Source organism: Polypterus senegalus, chromosome 13 (genome assembly GCF_016835505.1).
Source record: "Polypterus senegalus isolate Bchr_013 chromosome 13, ASM1683550v1, whole genome shotgun sequence".
In the NCBI taxonomy this organism is placed as follows: domain Eukaryota; kingdom Metazoa; phylum Chordata; class Cladistia; order Polypteriformes; family Polypteridae; genus Polypterus; species Polypterus senegalus.
Window position 1 is genome coordinate 151018592 of NC_053166.1, and position 17313 is coordinate 151035904.

General features: G+C 39.6%; 1 protein-coding gene across 1 annotated transcript in view; it reads left to right on the forward strand.

The window, feature by feature from the left end:
* Nucleotides 1-999: 999 nt before the first annotated feature.
* Nucleotides 1000-17313, forward strand: part of glis2b (GLIS family zinc finger 2b) — a 39336-nt gene continuing 23022 nt past the window's right edge. The window contains exons 1-2 of the mRNA XM_039774553.1: nt 1000-1519; nt 16619-16707. Coding sequence (XP_039630487.1) covers nt 1233-1519; nt 16619-16707 — 376 coding nt within the window. The 5' untranslated portion in view covers nt 1000-1232. The remainder of the gene's footprint in view (nt 1520-16618; nt 16708-17313) is intronic.

Genomic DNA, 17313 nt, shown 5'->3' on the forward strand with positions numbered 1-17313 from the left:
ACGGGCATTAAGCAAACTCCTGTCAATCATGAAGAATCCACTGCATCCACTTAACAGTGTCATCTCCAGACAGAGGAGTAGCTTCAGTGACAGACTTTTGTCACTGTCCTGTTCCACTGACAGACTGAGAGATCGTTCCTCCCCACACTATGCGACTCTTCAATTCCACCCGGGGGAGTAAATGCTAACATTAATTTTATTTTAATTCTTTTCATTTTTATTACTATTTAATTTAATATTGTTTCTTTGTATCAGTATACTGCTGCTGGATTATGTGAATTTCCCCTTGGGATTAATAAAGTATCTATCTATCTATCTATCTATCACAGGGCACAAGGCAGGAAACAAACCCGGGCAGGGTGCCAGCCCATCGCAGTAAAGGGGGAACAACTCCATATTAAAGTCTATGAATTTGAAAACAAGTCCCTGTTGGTGTAATGGTCAGGTGTCCCAATACTTTTGTCAATATAGTGTATTTGATACCTTTTGCCCTACGTGTACCTTCAGCTCCTCTCCTGTGTATCCTTAGATGCCTTAACCTTTCTTGACCAGCACTCTCTATGCTGAGCTCATTCCCATAAAGCCTGCTTCTCAAATGATGTCCTTCGTTGATGTCTTGGTCGAGGCGACTCTCAGTGTGCCTCCTAAACCTTTTACTCCTCCTTAGGAAGGGAGCAAAAACCTTTTCACGCGTTGAAGCTTCGTCTGTTCCTATCCTAGTAGATACTGCCACCTACCGGAGCATATCCCGCCTGCAGACATAAATCAGGCTGGTGTGTTCGTTCATGCCCAGCATCCGTACAGTTCCTAACCGCTAATCCCGGGTGAACCGCGGGCAGGAAGTTAAAAAAGCCCAGAACGGGCGGTTCATTCTAGATATATATTTAAAAAAAGGACCTAAAGACCCAGATGGACTTCTTAAGACGTGTGTTTTTTTTTTCCACGGAATCCACAGCTTTTCCCAAGATGAGTGCCTCGGCCAAGAAGGGCGGGATGGAGGCGGAGCGGAGAGAGGCGGACACGGCGGCCGCGACACACATGCGCTGAGCTGGCAGCGGCCAGGCCGGCTGGGCGAGCGAGCTTAGCTAGCGGGTGCGCCACGGCTCTGCTGCTCCAGCTCATCCCGAGCCGCCAGCTCCTGACACCGATCGGCGAGCAATGCGCCGCCGCTTTTCGCTGCCCCTTCCTTTCACATTTGACGTCTGCGATGTACAACTGGCGCTTCGCATTTTATGCGCGAAGAAAAACGCGGGCAACTAAATAGAAAAAAAAAAGTGAGCGACGGGCGACGTCTCCAGCGCAGCACAGCCAGCCAGCCAGCCACCCACCGGAGCGGCGCGCGCGCGCGCCTCAGTTTGTTTTCCCATCTCAGAGGACGAGCTTCGAGGGGCCAATTCCCTGTCGCCACCTTAAGACGCTACACGGAGGAAACAAACGGAGAAAAAAGGAAGAAGAGCGAATGTGAAGGAAGCAAAATAAGGAAAAGTTGGCGACGAGAAGTGCGGGGGGAGCGGTGGAGGTAGGTGCCCGGCACGGAAGGGCTTCTCGAGGAGGGCACGGTGCCAGGTGAGGGGTGGGAAGAACGGAAGGGATGTGACAAGTGCAGACGGGAACCGAGGCCTTGACACGCTGGAGCCTTTGCCGCCGTCGCCAGTTTGTCCCAGGGTTTTTGGGCACGGCCCACGTCTACGTCTACGTGCCTGACATTTTCGTCTTGAACGAGAGGAGCGACGCTTGGCATCACGGCGGGCAGAATTTACACGAGAATGATGCCTGTTGCGCGCTGAGAGTTGTCCGAAAATGACACAGTCGATTTAAGCTTAGTTCGTTCTGATGTTCAACATATCCGTTTTTTAAATTATGTGTATGACACTCACATTCCAATGCAACCAAAACAAAGGCGGGCTCATAGTACCCTGCTATGAACTGGCATCCCGTCTAGGACAAGTCCTCGGCTAGCGTCAGTTTTATCATCAGATGAGAAAGAAGTGCTAGGGGACAACTGCCGTCCGTTTCAGCGAGGACAAGTGACTTCATGAGTTAATGACCTTGTTAGTTTATATCATACCTTTCAAAGTTAGCATCCTCCCGATATGCTTCACCAAACAGCTGTCTCCATATTTCTGCCATGTGTGCACCGGCTGTCAGGAATGTACCACCAACCTGGTAATTTTATCATCTGACACCGTAGCCTCTACGGGGCGTCACTGCCTCTACTGTAGATCGCTGTCTCTTAATAGATATACAGACAGACAGGCAGAACTTTATTTGACCCCAGAGGACATTTGGCGTTTTACAATAAATAAACAAATACATACTTTCTAAGATGAGTTAGGTCTTTTTATTGATGCAGCAAGCTATCTAATAATAATAATACTTTACATTTACATACTGCTGTCTGAAATGTTGTTTCAGATAGATAGAATTTTGTGTCCCAGGAGGAAATTAGACTTTTTACAGAAGCTCTTTAAATAAAGAAATACATAAATAAATGCATAGCTTATATTTATATTTATTCATGTGTATATATGTTTTGATCAGTATTCATATCTGTATACTCTTCCCTGTATATACTAGTACCTTTAAATTGAAATATCATGTAGATATATATTCTAATTTGAGTGCTGCCTTTATTGCATTTTACCGTCTATTGCAGTTTAATGTACTGTTTGCACCCACTGCCTATTGCACCTTACCCTGCTATTTGCACTTTCTGTTTAGATGCTGAACTGCATTTTGTTGCCTGTACAATAAAGTTGAATCAAATCTAATATATATTTGTGTGTGGATATATTGTGATAATCTGATATTGACCCCTGAAAGAGGAACAAAAATTTCTATTATTTGGCAGGTACTATATAACACACATATATACAAGGGAAAGTCAAGTTAGAAAATAGGATTTATTAGAAAATGAAACGAACCTTAACAAAACTGATAATGTCATTTCTCAATGGAGTCTCCACCCTTCTCAATGCACTTGCATTGCGAACACAACATGCCGAGGGGTACTCCAGTCACTAGTGCAAGTTCCTGTGACTTGCTGGAGACCAATGTGAACTCCGCTATTCGATCCAAGCGGCAGGGACTGCTGTCTCAACTGGGTTCTTTTGCTGCAAGACAATGCCCACCTGCCCACACACTGCTAAGAATGCAAAGGCTTGTCCGGAGAAACTGAAGTTTGAGGTATCGCCACATCCTCCTTTTTTTGCCAGATTTGGCACCATGTGGTTTCCACCTTTTTGGACCGCTAAAAAAAAATCTGGGTGGTTGTCGATTCAAGACAGATGGTGACGTGAAGAAAGCAGTGTACGAGTCGCTGCAAGGACGAGACTAAACCTTTTATTATGCTGGAATCTACTGGCACTTCCAGGCAGGTGGCACAAGGGCGAAGACTCTATTGAGAAATTACATTATCAGTTTTGTTAAGGTTTGGTTCATTTTCTGATAAATCCCATTTTCTAACTTTAGCTTGACGTCCCTCCTATCTATCTATATATTATATAGTGCCTTTCATATCTATCTATCTATCTATATATATATATATATATATATATATATATATATATACACACACACTAGGGGCTCCGCCCTCTGCTCGCTTTGCTTGCCCACCCCCGGGTTTCGTGTACCGGATATACAATTAAAAGAGATTGTTATATTCATGGGAATTGTTACATATGTATTATTTTCACTTTCATTTTAAAACTTTTGTAAAAACAATACAAAAACGGCCCAGTGTGTGGTTATATCTCTTTCTCACAGGATGTATAACGCTGCTCTCATTGTGAGGGGGGGGGGCAGCTCAATGGATGCTAAGGAGATGCTGTAGGATCATCTGCTGCCTTTCTGCTGCTGTTGTCGTGCTGCCCGTTGATCATTTTAAAGCCTGAACAGCAACAGTACTTTTGCCAATTTGCATCTCTGCCGCTCGTGTTGGGGGGGGGTTAGGGTGTCTGAACAAATGCAAGGAGAAGCGGTCGGATCATCTGCTCACTTTCTACTGCTGGCAAGCTGCATGTTTTGCTTGTCACTTGTCGTTGTTTTAAGAGCTGGGAGCAAGTTAAAGTGTCTCTCGCGGGACTTCAAATTGTCTTCCGAGGAGATCACGTCTCGTCTCCCTAGTTTCCCTCCCGAAGACTTTTTTTATAATATATATATATATATATATATACACACACACACACACACACATACCCGAGAGACTAAACAGAAAGAAAACGTCTGACTTGGCAGTTCCAGTCCAGTGAGGTATTATGCAGGCGTATTGCTGTTAGTATGAAGGAGCCCTCGTCCCATTTTTTGATACATTTCTGCTGAATGATTTATTGGCTGAAAGTTCTCGATGTTTGTGTGTCAGGGAGAAAATGTGCAGCAGTTTTCATAATGTCACACAGTTTTGTTTTAATTCTCTCCCTTGCAGAAGTGGCTCTACTCCATTAGACCCTTGAACAAGGCTCTTAACCTGCAGTTGCTCCGTCCTGGGTATGACGTTAATACGCATCTATCCCTGCAAGCAGGTCCTCCAGTTTACAGGGAAAACTTGACGGTTGCTGGCAGGATTGGCACTCCAGCCACTGTAAATAAAACCTCACATTGTTCCAGTGTGGTGCTGAGGTGAATACTTTATCTGTGTCTGAAGTCTTGGCTCATCAGTTTTGTTTTAATTCTCTCCTTTGCCACGTAGTAGTCAGTGTAGTGAACTGTGCTGTGGTCAGCTTGAGCTCAAAAGATATACAATTCCTGAACAAATTTATCAGAAAAGCCTGCTCCATCACAGAACTAACCCCGGATATATTGGAAGCTGTTGAGGAAAAAAGGATGGTGGTCAAAATTCATTGCCATCACCAAAAATCCCTTCTATTCCCTCCGGGATGTGCTGTCTTAGAGTACTTTCAGCCACAGGCCCATTCCACCACAGTGTGCTAAGAAACGGTTTGCTTTTAGGCAATTCAGTGCTTTCTCCTGGCATCCCTAACTAAATGCTGATACTCTTTTAAGTTCATTTTCCAATTTCTGCACAATATACATTTAAGTTTGATTGATTGATTGTATTATTTGTCCTGTTAGTCTATTTTTTATGTTTCTGCTGCTGTATGCTTCTAAATGTCTTCTTGGGATTATTAAAGTTTATCTAATTTAATTTGGGGTCTCCAACTTTGGTTTTGGCACGCTACTGTTGTTGCAAGTTTTAACTCAGACCTTTCCTTTCTGCTAATTAACTTTTACTTAATCTTAGATGACCTGCTGTTTAAGACTCAGCCCCTTTAATTGTTTCTTTTTTCCTTAATTAGCATCCAAACAATAAAGAGATGCGGTGGGCTGGTGGCCTGCCCGGGGATTTGTTCCTGCCTTGCACCCTGTGTTGGCTAGGATTGGCTCTAGCAGATCCCAGTGACCCTGTTTTAGGATATAGCGGCTTGGAAAATGAATGACTGACTGACTGACAATAATGAGATACAAAGCAATCCAACAGATGACCAGCAACCTGTGTGTTCATCATACAATATCTGAAAATAAAGAAAGGTGAAGGTCTAAAGTAATTTTGATCTGCTCAGGTCCACAAAACATTTTGGTGGTGGTCTTAGAAAAAAAGAAAATCAACAGTTCTGGAAATGTCTTCTCTGGCAGAATGGCAGCACCAACAGGCCATGGAATTAAATAGTGGGATTAATTAACAATAGAAACTGGCTTCTAACTAAGAAACTGTTTGCTTGCCATTGAAGAAAAAAATTAAACAAAACAGATGACAGAATCATAAAAAAAAAAAAATCAAACCAATTAAAATGATGGAAAAAGTTAATTATCAGCAAAAATAAGATTACTTTTTATTAATTATTTATTCATTCATTTTATGTATTAAATGAAAACCAGCCCACAGTAGTGCACCAGGACTGGAGTTGGAGACCCCTGATCTAGATAGGTAAATTCATATATATATATATATATATATATATATATATACACACTAGGGGGCATGCCTCACGCTCGCCACTTTGCATCTCTGCCGCTTGTGTTGTGACTTGAACACATGCTAAGGAGATGCAGACGAATCAGCTGCTACAGAGCTACGTGATCTGCATGTCGTGCTGCGTGACGATCATTTAAAAGATTGTACAGCAGCTGCTGCTGCCATGCTGCATGTTTTGCATGTCGTGCTGTGCGTTGATCATTTAAAAGCCTGTACAGCAGCTGTCCTTTTGTCTTGCTTCCTTGTCTCCCAGGACATTAAAATGTCTACGAGAAATTCTCTGTAAGTAGGGTATTGGCGATTCTAAATTGGCCCTAGTGTGTGTTTGTGTGTGTCCTGCGGTGGGTTGGCACCCTGCCCAGGATTGGTTCCTGCCTTGTGCCCTGTGTTGGCTGGGATTGGCTCCAGCAGACCCCCGTGACCCTGTATTCGGATTCAGCGGGTTAGAAAATGGATGGATGGATGGATATATATATATACACACACACAACCAGTATATACTAAACGCACACCAAATGAGTACAAAGAAAAAAAAATAAAAACATCTCTGACTTGGCAGTTAGAGACACTGTGAGTCCTAATGCAACCGTATTGCCGTTTTTGTAAAACGGCCCGTGTAGTGTTTCTTGCCGAAAAAATTGACGACTAAAAGTACAAGAGGTGGACACAAAAATTCCGGGAATTGTAAAAAAAAAAAAAGCTATTATACAATTTACAGCTGTTCCATTTTAGTCACTGTCAAAATGCTCCCCTTGAGATGCAACACACTTGTCCCAGTGCTGCTTCCATTCCTAGAAACATTTCCAGTGCTCATCTTTTGTTATGGTGTCTAGCACCTCCTGCAATTTGTCCTGTCTTTCTAACACGGTAGCAACTCATCTTGCCTTTGGTCTTCAGTTTTAATTTCGGGAACAAAAAAAAAAGTCATGAGGAGCGAAATCTATCTGGTGAGTTTAATGGGTGCAAAACAACAACCGCATTGTTTTTGGTCAAAAACTCTGACAGATAATATGATGTGTGCAGGTGAGCTGTCACAGTGCAAATTGCAGCTTTGCGTGAAGCACTGTTTAGGATGCTTTTCTTCCCGATGCTTTCCCACAGACACTTAAGCAGTTCAGTGTAACGTCATTATTTAACAGTCTGTTCATGGGCAAACTCTTTATTGACAAGCCCATTAATGTGAAAAAATGCAGTCATCCTTGTCTTGATGTTTGACGTGACCTGACCTGCTTTTTTCTGCTTGTAGAAACATAAAATCACAAAAATCATGCATATTCCGGGAATTTTTGAGTCCACCCTTGTACTCCGTTTTTGTGTGACAAAGAGAGGATGTGTAGCATTGTTCATAATGGCACTCAGTCATCTTTTCATTCTCTCCTTTGCTACTACTTGCAGAGAGTCCAGAGTGTAGCTAGTAGCCAGAATGCACTGGCCATTGCAGAGTTGTTGAAGATATGAAGGATTTCACTACTCACAGGGGTGTGAAGGAGTGTACAGCCCCAAGAAAAAAGAGCCTGCTCTGCCATTTTGTATATAGTTGATATGGACCCTCAGGTACTTATAAGTGAACTACCCCTACATCCACTCCCTGAAAAATCACCAGGTGTAAAGGCTCTTTGGTGTGTTAAAAGTCAATAACCAGTTCCTTGGTTTTGTTGATGTTACGTTCCAGACAATTCTTTCTGCACCAATAAACTAAGTTCTCCATCTGATTCATCTCCACGGTTCCTTGTGGTGCTCCAGTGTTGTTCAGGACTGGATCACAGCCTCATAATCTGTGGCCTGCCTTACAGATAGTCCCATTATCCAGGACACCACAGGCTCATCTACCTACATATCTCTGAGGTTGTCCCTTAACCAGGACGGCTGGATGGTGTTGAAAGCACTGAAGAAATCCTTATTGTGCTGCCAGCTGTGTCCAGGTGAGAATAATCCTTGTGGAGCAGACATAATTTCATTCTCCACGGCAGTCTTTATCCGAACTCTAGTCACAAGATGATTCCTATAGTCCAGAACCAGACCTGCAAAGGTCTTCATGATATAAGAAACAAGTGCCAGTGGTCTGTAGTTGTTAGGTGAAGAGGTCTCCCTCTCTTTGGAACAGGGACAATGCACAGTGTTTTCCACGGCAGCAACACTTTTTCGGACTTTTTTTGGACAGACTGTATATGTGACAGAGGATACCACAAAGTTGTTCGGTGCAGGCTTTAAAAACGTGAGGATTGCCTCATATCTGGTTCCACGGATTTTCCTGTGTGTAGCTTCATCACTTGTTTTCTCACTTGGTCTGCAGTTATGGACAGCCCACACTGATATTCAGAGGTGAACCGATCACTGGCCATATCAATTGAAGTGGTAGGAGCTGATGTATTATAGAAGGTGTGGGACGACTGGTCACTGGAAGAAGATGGCAGTGGCAGGGGAAATCTATTAAAATTGGTTTGAGGTGTTAGCTTTCTCCACATCTCCTTTTTGCACCTGAACCCAGGATTGTTTGATTCCAGTAATTATTCATAACCAGTAATAGTGCCCTGCACGATAATGTGCTGTGAATACATTTAACTTGAGCATTCCTAGTTTTCATCCTCTTTCTCTGTACGTTTAGCATTTGTTTGCTCAGAGGCTGATGCGCTTGCTGCTTCCTGAGCAGCTCTTCTTTTCTCCACCCTAGCGTCACGCTTCTTCTCTTCTTTCACATCTTTTTGAATTAAAACTGATTAAGTCAGTGTTTGTGTTGCAATTACTTAGTTCGTTTTCTTTAATTTTTCACTTAAGCTGGCACTTAAGTCTTCAATCTGCCTCAAGGATGATTTAAGATATGAAGAGGTAGGGGAAGGCACAGTGAAGGTGGTAGGGAATGAGAACGGCGCCCGTACACATGCACCACACAGCCAAGGGTTGATTCTGCAATAAAAAAAAATAAAAAGAGGAATAACCTTGGAGGTCAATCAGCACACTGAAAGCGGATAGTAGACGTCACGTAGTACAGTATATGTGTACCAAATTTCAGGTCAATAGTTCAAACGGTTTGCAAGTTACAGGTGATTTAAAATCCTGGATAGACAAACGCACAGCCACGGTAGTGTATTATATATAAAGATAATAACAAAAATAATCATGCTTATATAGCACTTCTCAAGCTACTCAAAATGCTTAATTATTCTGCTGTATCTGGCAGAGCTTGTTGTTCAAGATCAGGGTACCATACAATGCCATATTGTGTATATATAGTGGATTCAAAAAGTGTTCAGGTCTCTACTCTTTCTGCACACTTTGTGTTGTAGATTTAATTTTAAATGCCCAACTTTGCCATTTTTGCTTATCAGTCTGTACTCCATAACTCACAATGACAAAGTGAAAACATGTTTTCAGAAATGTTTCCAAATGTATTCAAAATCAAAAACTGAAACCTCACATTTACATCAATGTTTTTAACTGTTGTTAGTATTGAAAATCATCTTTGTATACTTTCATTATTCTTGTTTTTTCTTTCTGGCGTGAAGAACACTATACTGCAATAAATAAGTCCGGAGACAATGTCAGTTATACGTCAAAAACCTTATTTTTGCATCTTCAAATTGTAAAGAGAAACAAACAGTGCTGAGCAGGGTGCAGTGGTGGGGTAATGGTGAGATAGTATGCTTACGACCCCACATTAGAGTTTTAAAAAAAACCTCCTGGCGAGAATATATGACCATGACAAAAATAGTGGGGGAAATGAGTGAGTAAAGAAAAAAGTTATTGAAATGCCACATTTTTAAAACAGTACTATACCAGCATCGTGCTAATTTCGGTACCTTAAGTAAATGGTTGCCTAGTATGCATGATACTCTGAAAGGAGGACCCAGCCAAGCTTGCTAACCATTTGAATATGCATTTACCCATGTGCTCAAAACTCCGAAGGGAAAACTTGCTAACCCCAACGCCACACATCCCATACTAGTTGTCTTTGAGCCAAGGCAAGTAGAGTGTGGCAGAGCAAGGCACCACAGCTGTGTGCAGGATTGAAGCAGCTGGGCGACAAGGGAAGGGGGATGGGGTGGGGATTGTTTAAATTATTTACTATGGTACCGTTTTGGTTCTGGTACTGAGGTGCGAAAGCTGGTATTGAAGCTGAAGTCAAAATGTTATGTCATTCCAACACTAGTTTACATTAATTATGATCAGCGATTCCAGTTCGTCATGAGATTTGAGTCCGCTGTGGGCTTACAGCCACTCACTCTCACCCTGGGGTACCTTCAAGACAAGGCCAAAAGTTATATATGAAAAACATTATTTCTGCAGTTTTAAATATTACAGAGAAATGGTACCAGTCAGTGTGCAATGGTAATATAAAGGTGACTTGCTATGTTTATGAGACCAAGTTGAATAAAAAACTATATCCCCTCCTGGGACAATTTGGCCCTTGACAGTAATAATGTTTAAAATGCTTTATTAAAGAAAATGTGAATCATTTTTTTGTTGAAAGCCAAACATGTGGCTTGTCACACCAACATCATTACCTGTGTCATGCTGTTTCTTTGTTGCTAGAGCATATGCTAAGACAAGGGTAAATCAAAAAGAAAAGGCAACTTGAAACGGCAATGGATAACAGCTGACCAAATGTAATGCATTCCCGATGGCGTATGTGTAGCTTGAAAATGCACAGCATAGCACAGAATGCATTTTCATACAAGTCTTTTAGTCACATATTTATGACTCACAGTATAGTCTGAAATTCTGCAGTTCAATGTTGGGATGACACAGTAAGAACGTCATTGCTGGACATATGATTTTGGTGTAATGAAGAAATTGCCAGAATATGTTAAGGGCTTAAGGGAATTTGTTGTTTATGGTTGATAAGTGTTGGCAAGTCTTTCTCTCTGTACAAATACCTTATGTTCTTTCGCAGTTTCTTTGCTTTTGTTGGTCATTGAGCTGCAGCAGAAAATACTTGTAACATAACATTCTCTAATCTGCCTAAAGCAATTCAGAAACAAGGGGGTATGGAGTTGATGTTAGTAGCATCAGGTGTTCTAGTTTAGTACCTTGATTATGCAAACTCACTTGCTTTAACCTCCTTGGCATTAACCCAGAGTATCACTCGGGTCTTTTGAGCTCGGAATTCTATGTAATTACGGTTAAGCACGCGTCAGACTCCGGGTGACATTTAATGATCTTCTTTACATTTTCAAGCCTAAATAACACTCAGGACAGTATTCTGCTGCCATCTAGTGGGATAATAACATCATGAAGTAAAAAATCATGACTTTTTCAATGCATATTGTCACTCTAGAGTAACTCATTATTATTCACCAGTAATGGCACCCTGCACGATAACGTGCAGTCAATACACTTGACTTGAGCATTCCGTTTTCATCCTCTTTCTCTGTACATTTAGCATTCGTTTGCTCAGAGGTTGATGCGCTTGCTACTTTCTGAGCAGCTCTTCTTTTCTCCACCCTAGTGGCCCGCTTCTTTTCTTCTTTCATCTGCATTTTTTCACGATAAAACTGATAAAGTCAGTGTTTGTGTTGCAATTACTTACTACGTTTTCCATAATTTTTCACTTAAGTCTTCAATCTGCCTCAAGAATGATTTAAGATATGAAGAGGTAGGGGAAGTGACGGTGAAGGTGGTAGGGATGAGAACGGTGCATTAGATATGCCAAGCAAACAGCAGTTGTCAGACACACCGAAGACGTTGGTCAGTGGATGTGTAAGATTTCTGGAGGTTTTTGTTGCTGCATGAACACAACAATAAGCAGTAATATACAAAATGTATTTATGTAAATCCATAGTAAAACTACTGTATAATGCTGAATGTGAAACAGCTTTAATGTTCATTTAGCTAGTGTTTGTTTTGTAGAGCATGTTCATATTTATGCTGTAGCAGAACTAGAATAGATGTCAGCTTACCATATCTACAGTGATGTCCATTGGGGTTCTTGTTTGAGGGATTTTTTTTGTATTTTATCGTATTACTCTTGGCAATATTTATGCTAACAGCAGTGGTTCTAGTTTTTTGATAGTTAATGAAATAATGAAGGAACTCCTCCAACTTGGCTATGGAATAGCTCGTCAGTTAAATGTCCATTTACGTTTGAGCCCCTGAAAAAGGGGGACCATGTATAAAAATGTCTGTCTTTTTAAACAGCTCATATAATATTTTTTAACCCCTTGAACGAAAGCTGAAAGTCTATACTTCATTCACATTTTGATTGCTTTATTTCAAATCCATTGTTGTGGTGTACAGAGCCAAAATTATGAAAATTGTGTCACTGTCCAAACACTTATGGACCTGACTGTATATATGTTAATATATTTAGAAATTTCTGTATATATTCTGTATTTGGTTGCTACTCCAGTTTTGTGATGGTATTTAAACAAACAGAATGCTTTGTAAATTGGAGCTTCTTGTACATTATGCACATGTACACAAAACAGGGACCGTGTCTCTGCAAGCTTTCATATATATATATATATATTCAGTCTAGTTTAGCAACACCACTGAATAATAATTAATTTATTCATTCATCAGTTTTTTATGGATGGTAAAGAGCTTAAGCAAGGCAGGAGCCACTCCTAGATGGAATGTCGTCACATGCAGTTAGCTATGCTTACTTATACTTGGCCAATTTAGAGAAGTACGGCATGTGTTTTCCTAAGTTTGTGAGTTCTATGACTAAAACCAAGGAGAACTCAAGGTTTGTATTCAAGTTCCTCTGGGATTTTAACTTCTAGCTAAGAATGTTATGTGTGTCTGGGTTTGTAGGATTTTTCTGATACTGCCAATGCCCTAGCCATGGGTCACTGTCTATCCAAAACAGGACGCAGGCTCATGTCTTCTCCTCACCAACAACTTCCTAGCCAACCCTTCTAGTGGAGTTCTTTTGCAGAGTTAACACGTAGAACTTTTGACTGCAAACGCTCATTTTGTAAAATACTCATGTCACTTTAGACTGTACATGTACAAAACAAGCCTAGTTTGGAACTTCTCGATTTGTATGGAAACCACTTTGGAGTTTGGAATTTTTTTTTTTGGAAATTCATATTACATTGGAGTTTGGGCAGCTTCTTCTCTAGCACCTTCTGTGTAGGTTCTTTGCAGTCATATTTTTCCTTGTACATAATTGTTAATTATTGACAGAGCAGCAACATTATTTTGCTTTCCAATTAGGCACTGCCAGATTAATATTTCTGTTTCAGGCATGGGGATCCCGGTTGCCAATGAAAGATTTGTCGCATGACACCACACCTTGCATCATCAGCATGACCTTTTAAATCCAGCGCAAATATTCATTCTCTGTTTCTGATTTGGATAAAAACTCCTATCAAATGAATTGCGTATTCTTTCTGGTTTCTGATTCTACCATATATCTCTCTGAATTTGATTCCTGGCTTATGATTAGGCTTTCGTGTTTAGTGTTTGGTCTTTACGGTCTCGACTCATTTCTGGTTTGACAAATGTTTCCTTTCCTAGTCCTTTTCGGGCAGAATAATCCTTTTTTTATATATTTTTATTGATTATAATTAGAAGCATAACATTCCATATAATCAAGTCAAACTTAACAAATCAAAACTAAATTCAACCCCTACCCATGAGAAAGAGAGAAAAGTCGGCCACCGAAGCTACTCTATAAAAGGAGCAAGAAAGAAAGAGTATCCTTTTCCCCGAAATGGAAGCTTATTCTAAAATGTTATTGATTAGATCCTGCCATATTGTAAAAAAGTCTTTTTCATTATGAAAAATGAATTTCAAAATATCTTGGCAGTCCCCACTGGAAGAGTAGCAATACTCAGTTAAACGTTTAGCTCTGGGTGAGTCATTGTGAGATTATCTCTTATGTTTATTAAAGTGCTATAATCAATAATTGAGATTAGAATGTTTCATATTTAATGTATTTCTTGAATTTGAACAAATGTACTTTTCAAATTCTTGGAGCAACATAAAAATAAATTGCTATGATGTGTGTGTAGATATTTATTGTGAAAATAGCATGTCAACATATTGATTTTCCTTATACAAGTAAAACATGTTAAATACCATTTGGCTGCCAAATATTTTCAAAATGTTCCTGTTTATAAATCATTCTTTACATCACATTTCTTTTTATTCTAGGGATATTATCTTTTTTTTTTGGTTTATAGAGCTTTGTTGCAGCACACATGAATTTTTTCAAGTAAATATGGGCACTTGGAGCAATGTAGCCGAATGCAACAAGTGATTTTACCAGATATTTCTGTTCTGTTTCCACTTTGAATATACTAGTTTCAAAGTTTGAATAATTTGTTCTACATATAAAGGATGCATGCTAATGCAAGATCAGAATAGACTTCAGACACCTACAGTATCGGCAGCACCAACAAGTAAAAACACTAATGGCTGTTGGTCACAGGAAATTGGAAAGATGGTGGCTACACTGATTAAACAGTACATATTATCAGTCAGCATGGCAAAGGTTTTCATCTTGAGACAGAGTGCTAAATTCCATCTAGAGGCACTGAAACCAGTCACATGGAAAATCATTTTTAAAAATGAATAATTTTTTGCATTTAACTTGGTGATACCTGGAAGGTCTCTGTGTTCAGCAAGGACTGAGCATGCAACTGACTACTGAGCACATCTGTGTGCTTTTATCACTAAACTGAAAAGTACTTCTTTGCTTTGTAATGTAACATAACAGTTTATGATTTGCTTTTACTTTAAAACAATTTTCCAGAGGCACAATGCATAGATAAAATCTTTTCTGATAATTTATCCCTGCATTATTTTTTGTGTTTAATCAATTGACCTGGGAAGCAGGTCATCTGCTATTGATTAAAGGTGCTAAAATTTTTATTGCTTCATGAGACCCAGTTAAAGGTATCTATAAATACAGTTGTTATATAATGTCTCAAATTTCAAAGGTGTCAATTAGAAAGGAACCTCATTTTATTAGTCTATATAATATATACACATGCACCCATATAAAAATTATATTATGACTGATGCTTGTGTATTGTAAAAAGCGAAACATGCCTCAGTTCATTCAAAGCTGTGATGGCCTCTTCAGGTGCTTGGCTACAGTAGTACTGTGATAGCATTACATTTTCATTTTGCCTAAACTGCCTTTTACTCAGCTTTTCTTGTCTTGCTGTTAGTACAGTAATCCATATTTGGTTTTGTTTCTGGACAGTCTTTGCATATTTAGGCACTTATTATCTAAAGTTTCCTTATACTTTTCTTGCAAGCTTTTTTATGACCTGTGAAGTCAGTATAGTGGTAGCTGTATGACCAGCTATGCATTTTATGCATATCTAGTACACAGTAGTAGTATAAAATTGCATTGCTATTGTATGAAAGATATATTCCAGATTTTTAATATTTGAGCCTTTAAAAATATTGAACAATAAGTTAAATGATTTCAGAGCGAATAATTTTTTACCCTTTAAATAAACTTTAGGAGATTGGAGACCCGAATGGAACCCCACACACTACTCATTGTTTGCTTTTGTCCCTTGATCCATTGAAGTGCTCTTTTGATAACAGGAAGTCATTCGCTGAAAGGTCTAATGATGCTACTGCTTATAAAGCTACAAATAAGTTCTCTTATCTGGACCAATTACATTATAATTATTATTAATTGTTGAAATAAAAAAGATAATTGACTTTTATCTTGTATTCAATGAGTAACATCCCTTGATCTTCATTTTGTGTGTGTGTTTAATAGATAAATCATTCTTTTTTAAATTCTCATTATGCTTGTAAAATTGTTTAAATTTTAAATTTAGTTTACATTTTTTTTTTTTTTAAATTTGGTTTAAATTTAACTCATTAGTGTAACTTTTATTTGATTTTTAAATTTGATATTAATTGAGAATGTATGAAATGATTAATTGCCAAATTTTCGACACACTTATTGCTTACAGAGACAGATCAGCTGCCATCTTGAATGCATAAGGAATTTAAGGCAAGAGATCGTAATTTATCCACAGGTAGCTTTTCTGATATCTCCAGTAGATAGATAGATAGATACTTTATTAATCCCAAGGGGAAATTCACATAATGCAGCAGCAGCATACTGATACAAAAAACAATATTACATTAAAGAGTAATAAATGCAGGTAAAAACGGACAATAACTTTGAATAATGTTAGCGTTTACCCCACGGGTGGAATTGAAGAGTCGCATAGTGTGGGGTCTCCTCAGTCTGTCAGTGGAGCAGGATAGTGACAGCAGTCTGTCGCTGAAGCAGCTCCTCTGCCTGGAGATGATCCTGTTCAGTGGATGCAGTGGATTCTCCATGACTGACAGGAGCCTGCTCAGCGCCCGTCGCTCTGCCACAGATGTCAAACTGTCCAGCTTCATTTCTACAATAGAGCCTGCCTTCCTCACAAGTTTGTCCAGGTGTGAGGCGTCCTTCTTCTTTATGCTGCCTCCCTAGCACACCACCACATAGAAGAGGGCACTCGCCACAACCGTCTGGTATAACATCTGCAGCATCTTATTGCAGGTGTTGAAGGATGCCAACCTTCTAAGGAAGTATAGTCGGCTATCCAGTATGTACTGAACGTGTTTTAAAAGGGGGGAAAAAGTAATGTAGTGTATGTCATTTGACAATTCTACAAGCATTAATGCCCTACTCTGTGCTTTATGTCACAATACTGTGTTTTTTTTATTGTTTAGGTCTGTTAATAGGACGATCCTGCCTTACGGCAGTGAGAAAAGAAGCCATGTAGGATCTGTTGTGTCTTTCTGGACCTGTCTCAAAAAAGGTATTGTATTTCTCTTTCCTTTTTCACACTGGTGAATCAATTTTAAAGTCATGCTGGCATATGGTCCTTACACACTGTTGTACTCTGTGGAAAATACTGTATACATTTTGTAATGCAGTGGTTATTTATTTCCTTTTCTGGAAAGGTCTATGTGCATTAATGAGTCTCTGTTTTGTAATAACAGGCACACATTACCTTTTTTGATGTTTTAGTGAGTTTTCTGTCTTCTGTGCTGTGGCCTTTTTTGTTTTTGGTTTTATAATGATATTCACTTTTGATTGTTTTTCTACATTCCTAATATTAATAATGTGTGTTGCACTAAGAGCATTTGTTTAGGATTCAGTTAGTTGTTTGATTCAATTCTGTCTGGAGTTTGAGCAGTGATGTGTTCAGATTACCCCATTGTAAATATCTGTGTGCTCCTGTGAATGATTGTTGTTCTTGGTTAGAAGTTTTTGTGCTCTGTGCCTTTTGCTGCCAAGTTAATCCTTTTCTCCTTCTCCAACCTAGAGATGCAAGTTCAAGAAATGGATTGATGAATGGAAAAATACATATTGACAATTATTGCTTCATAATTGTCATCATTTATTGAAACCAATTTTTTTA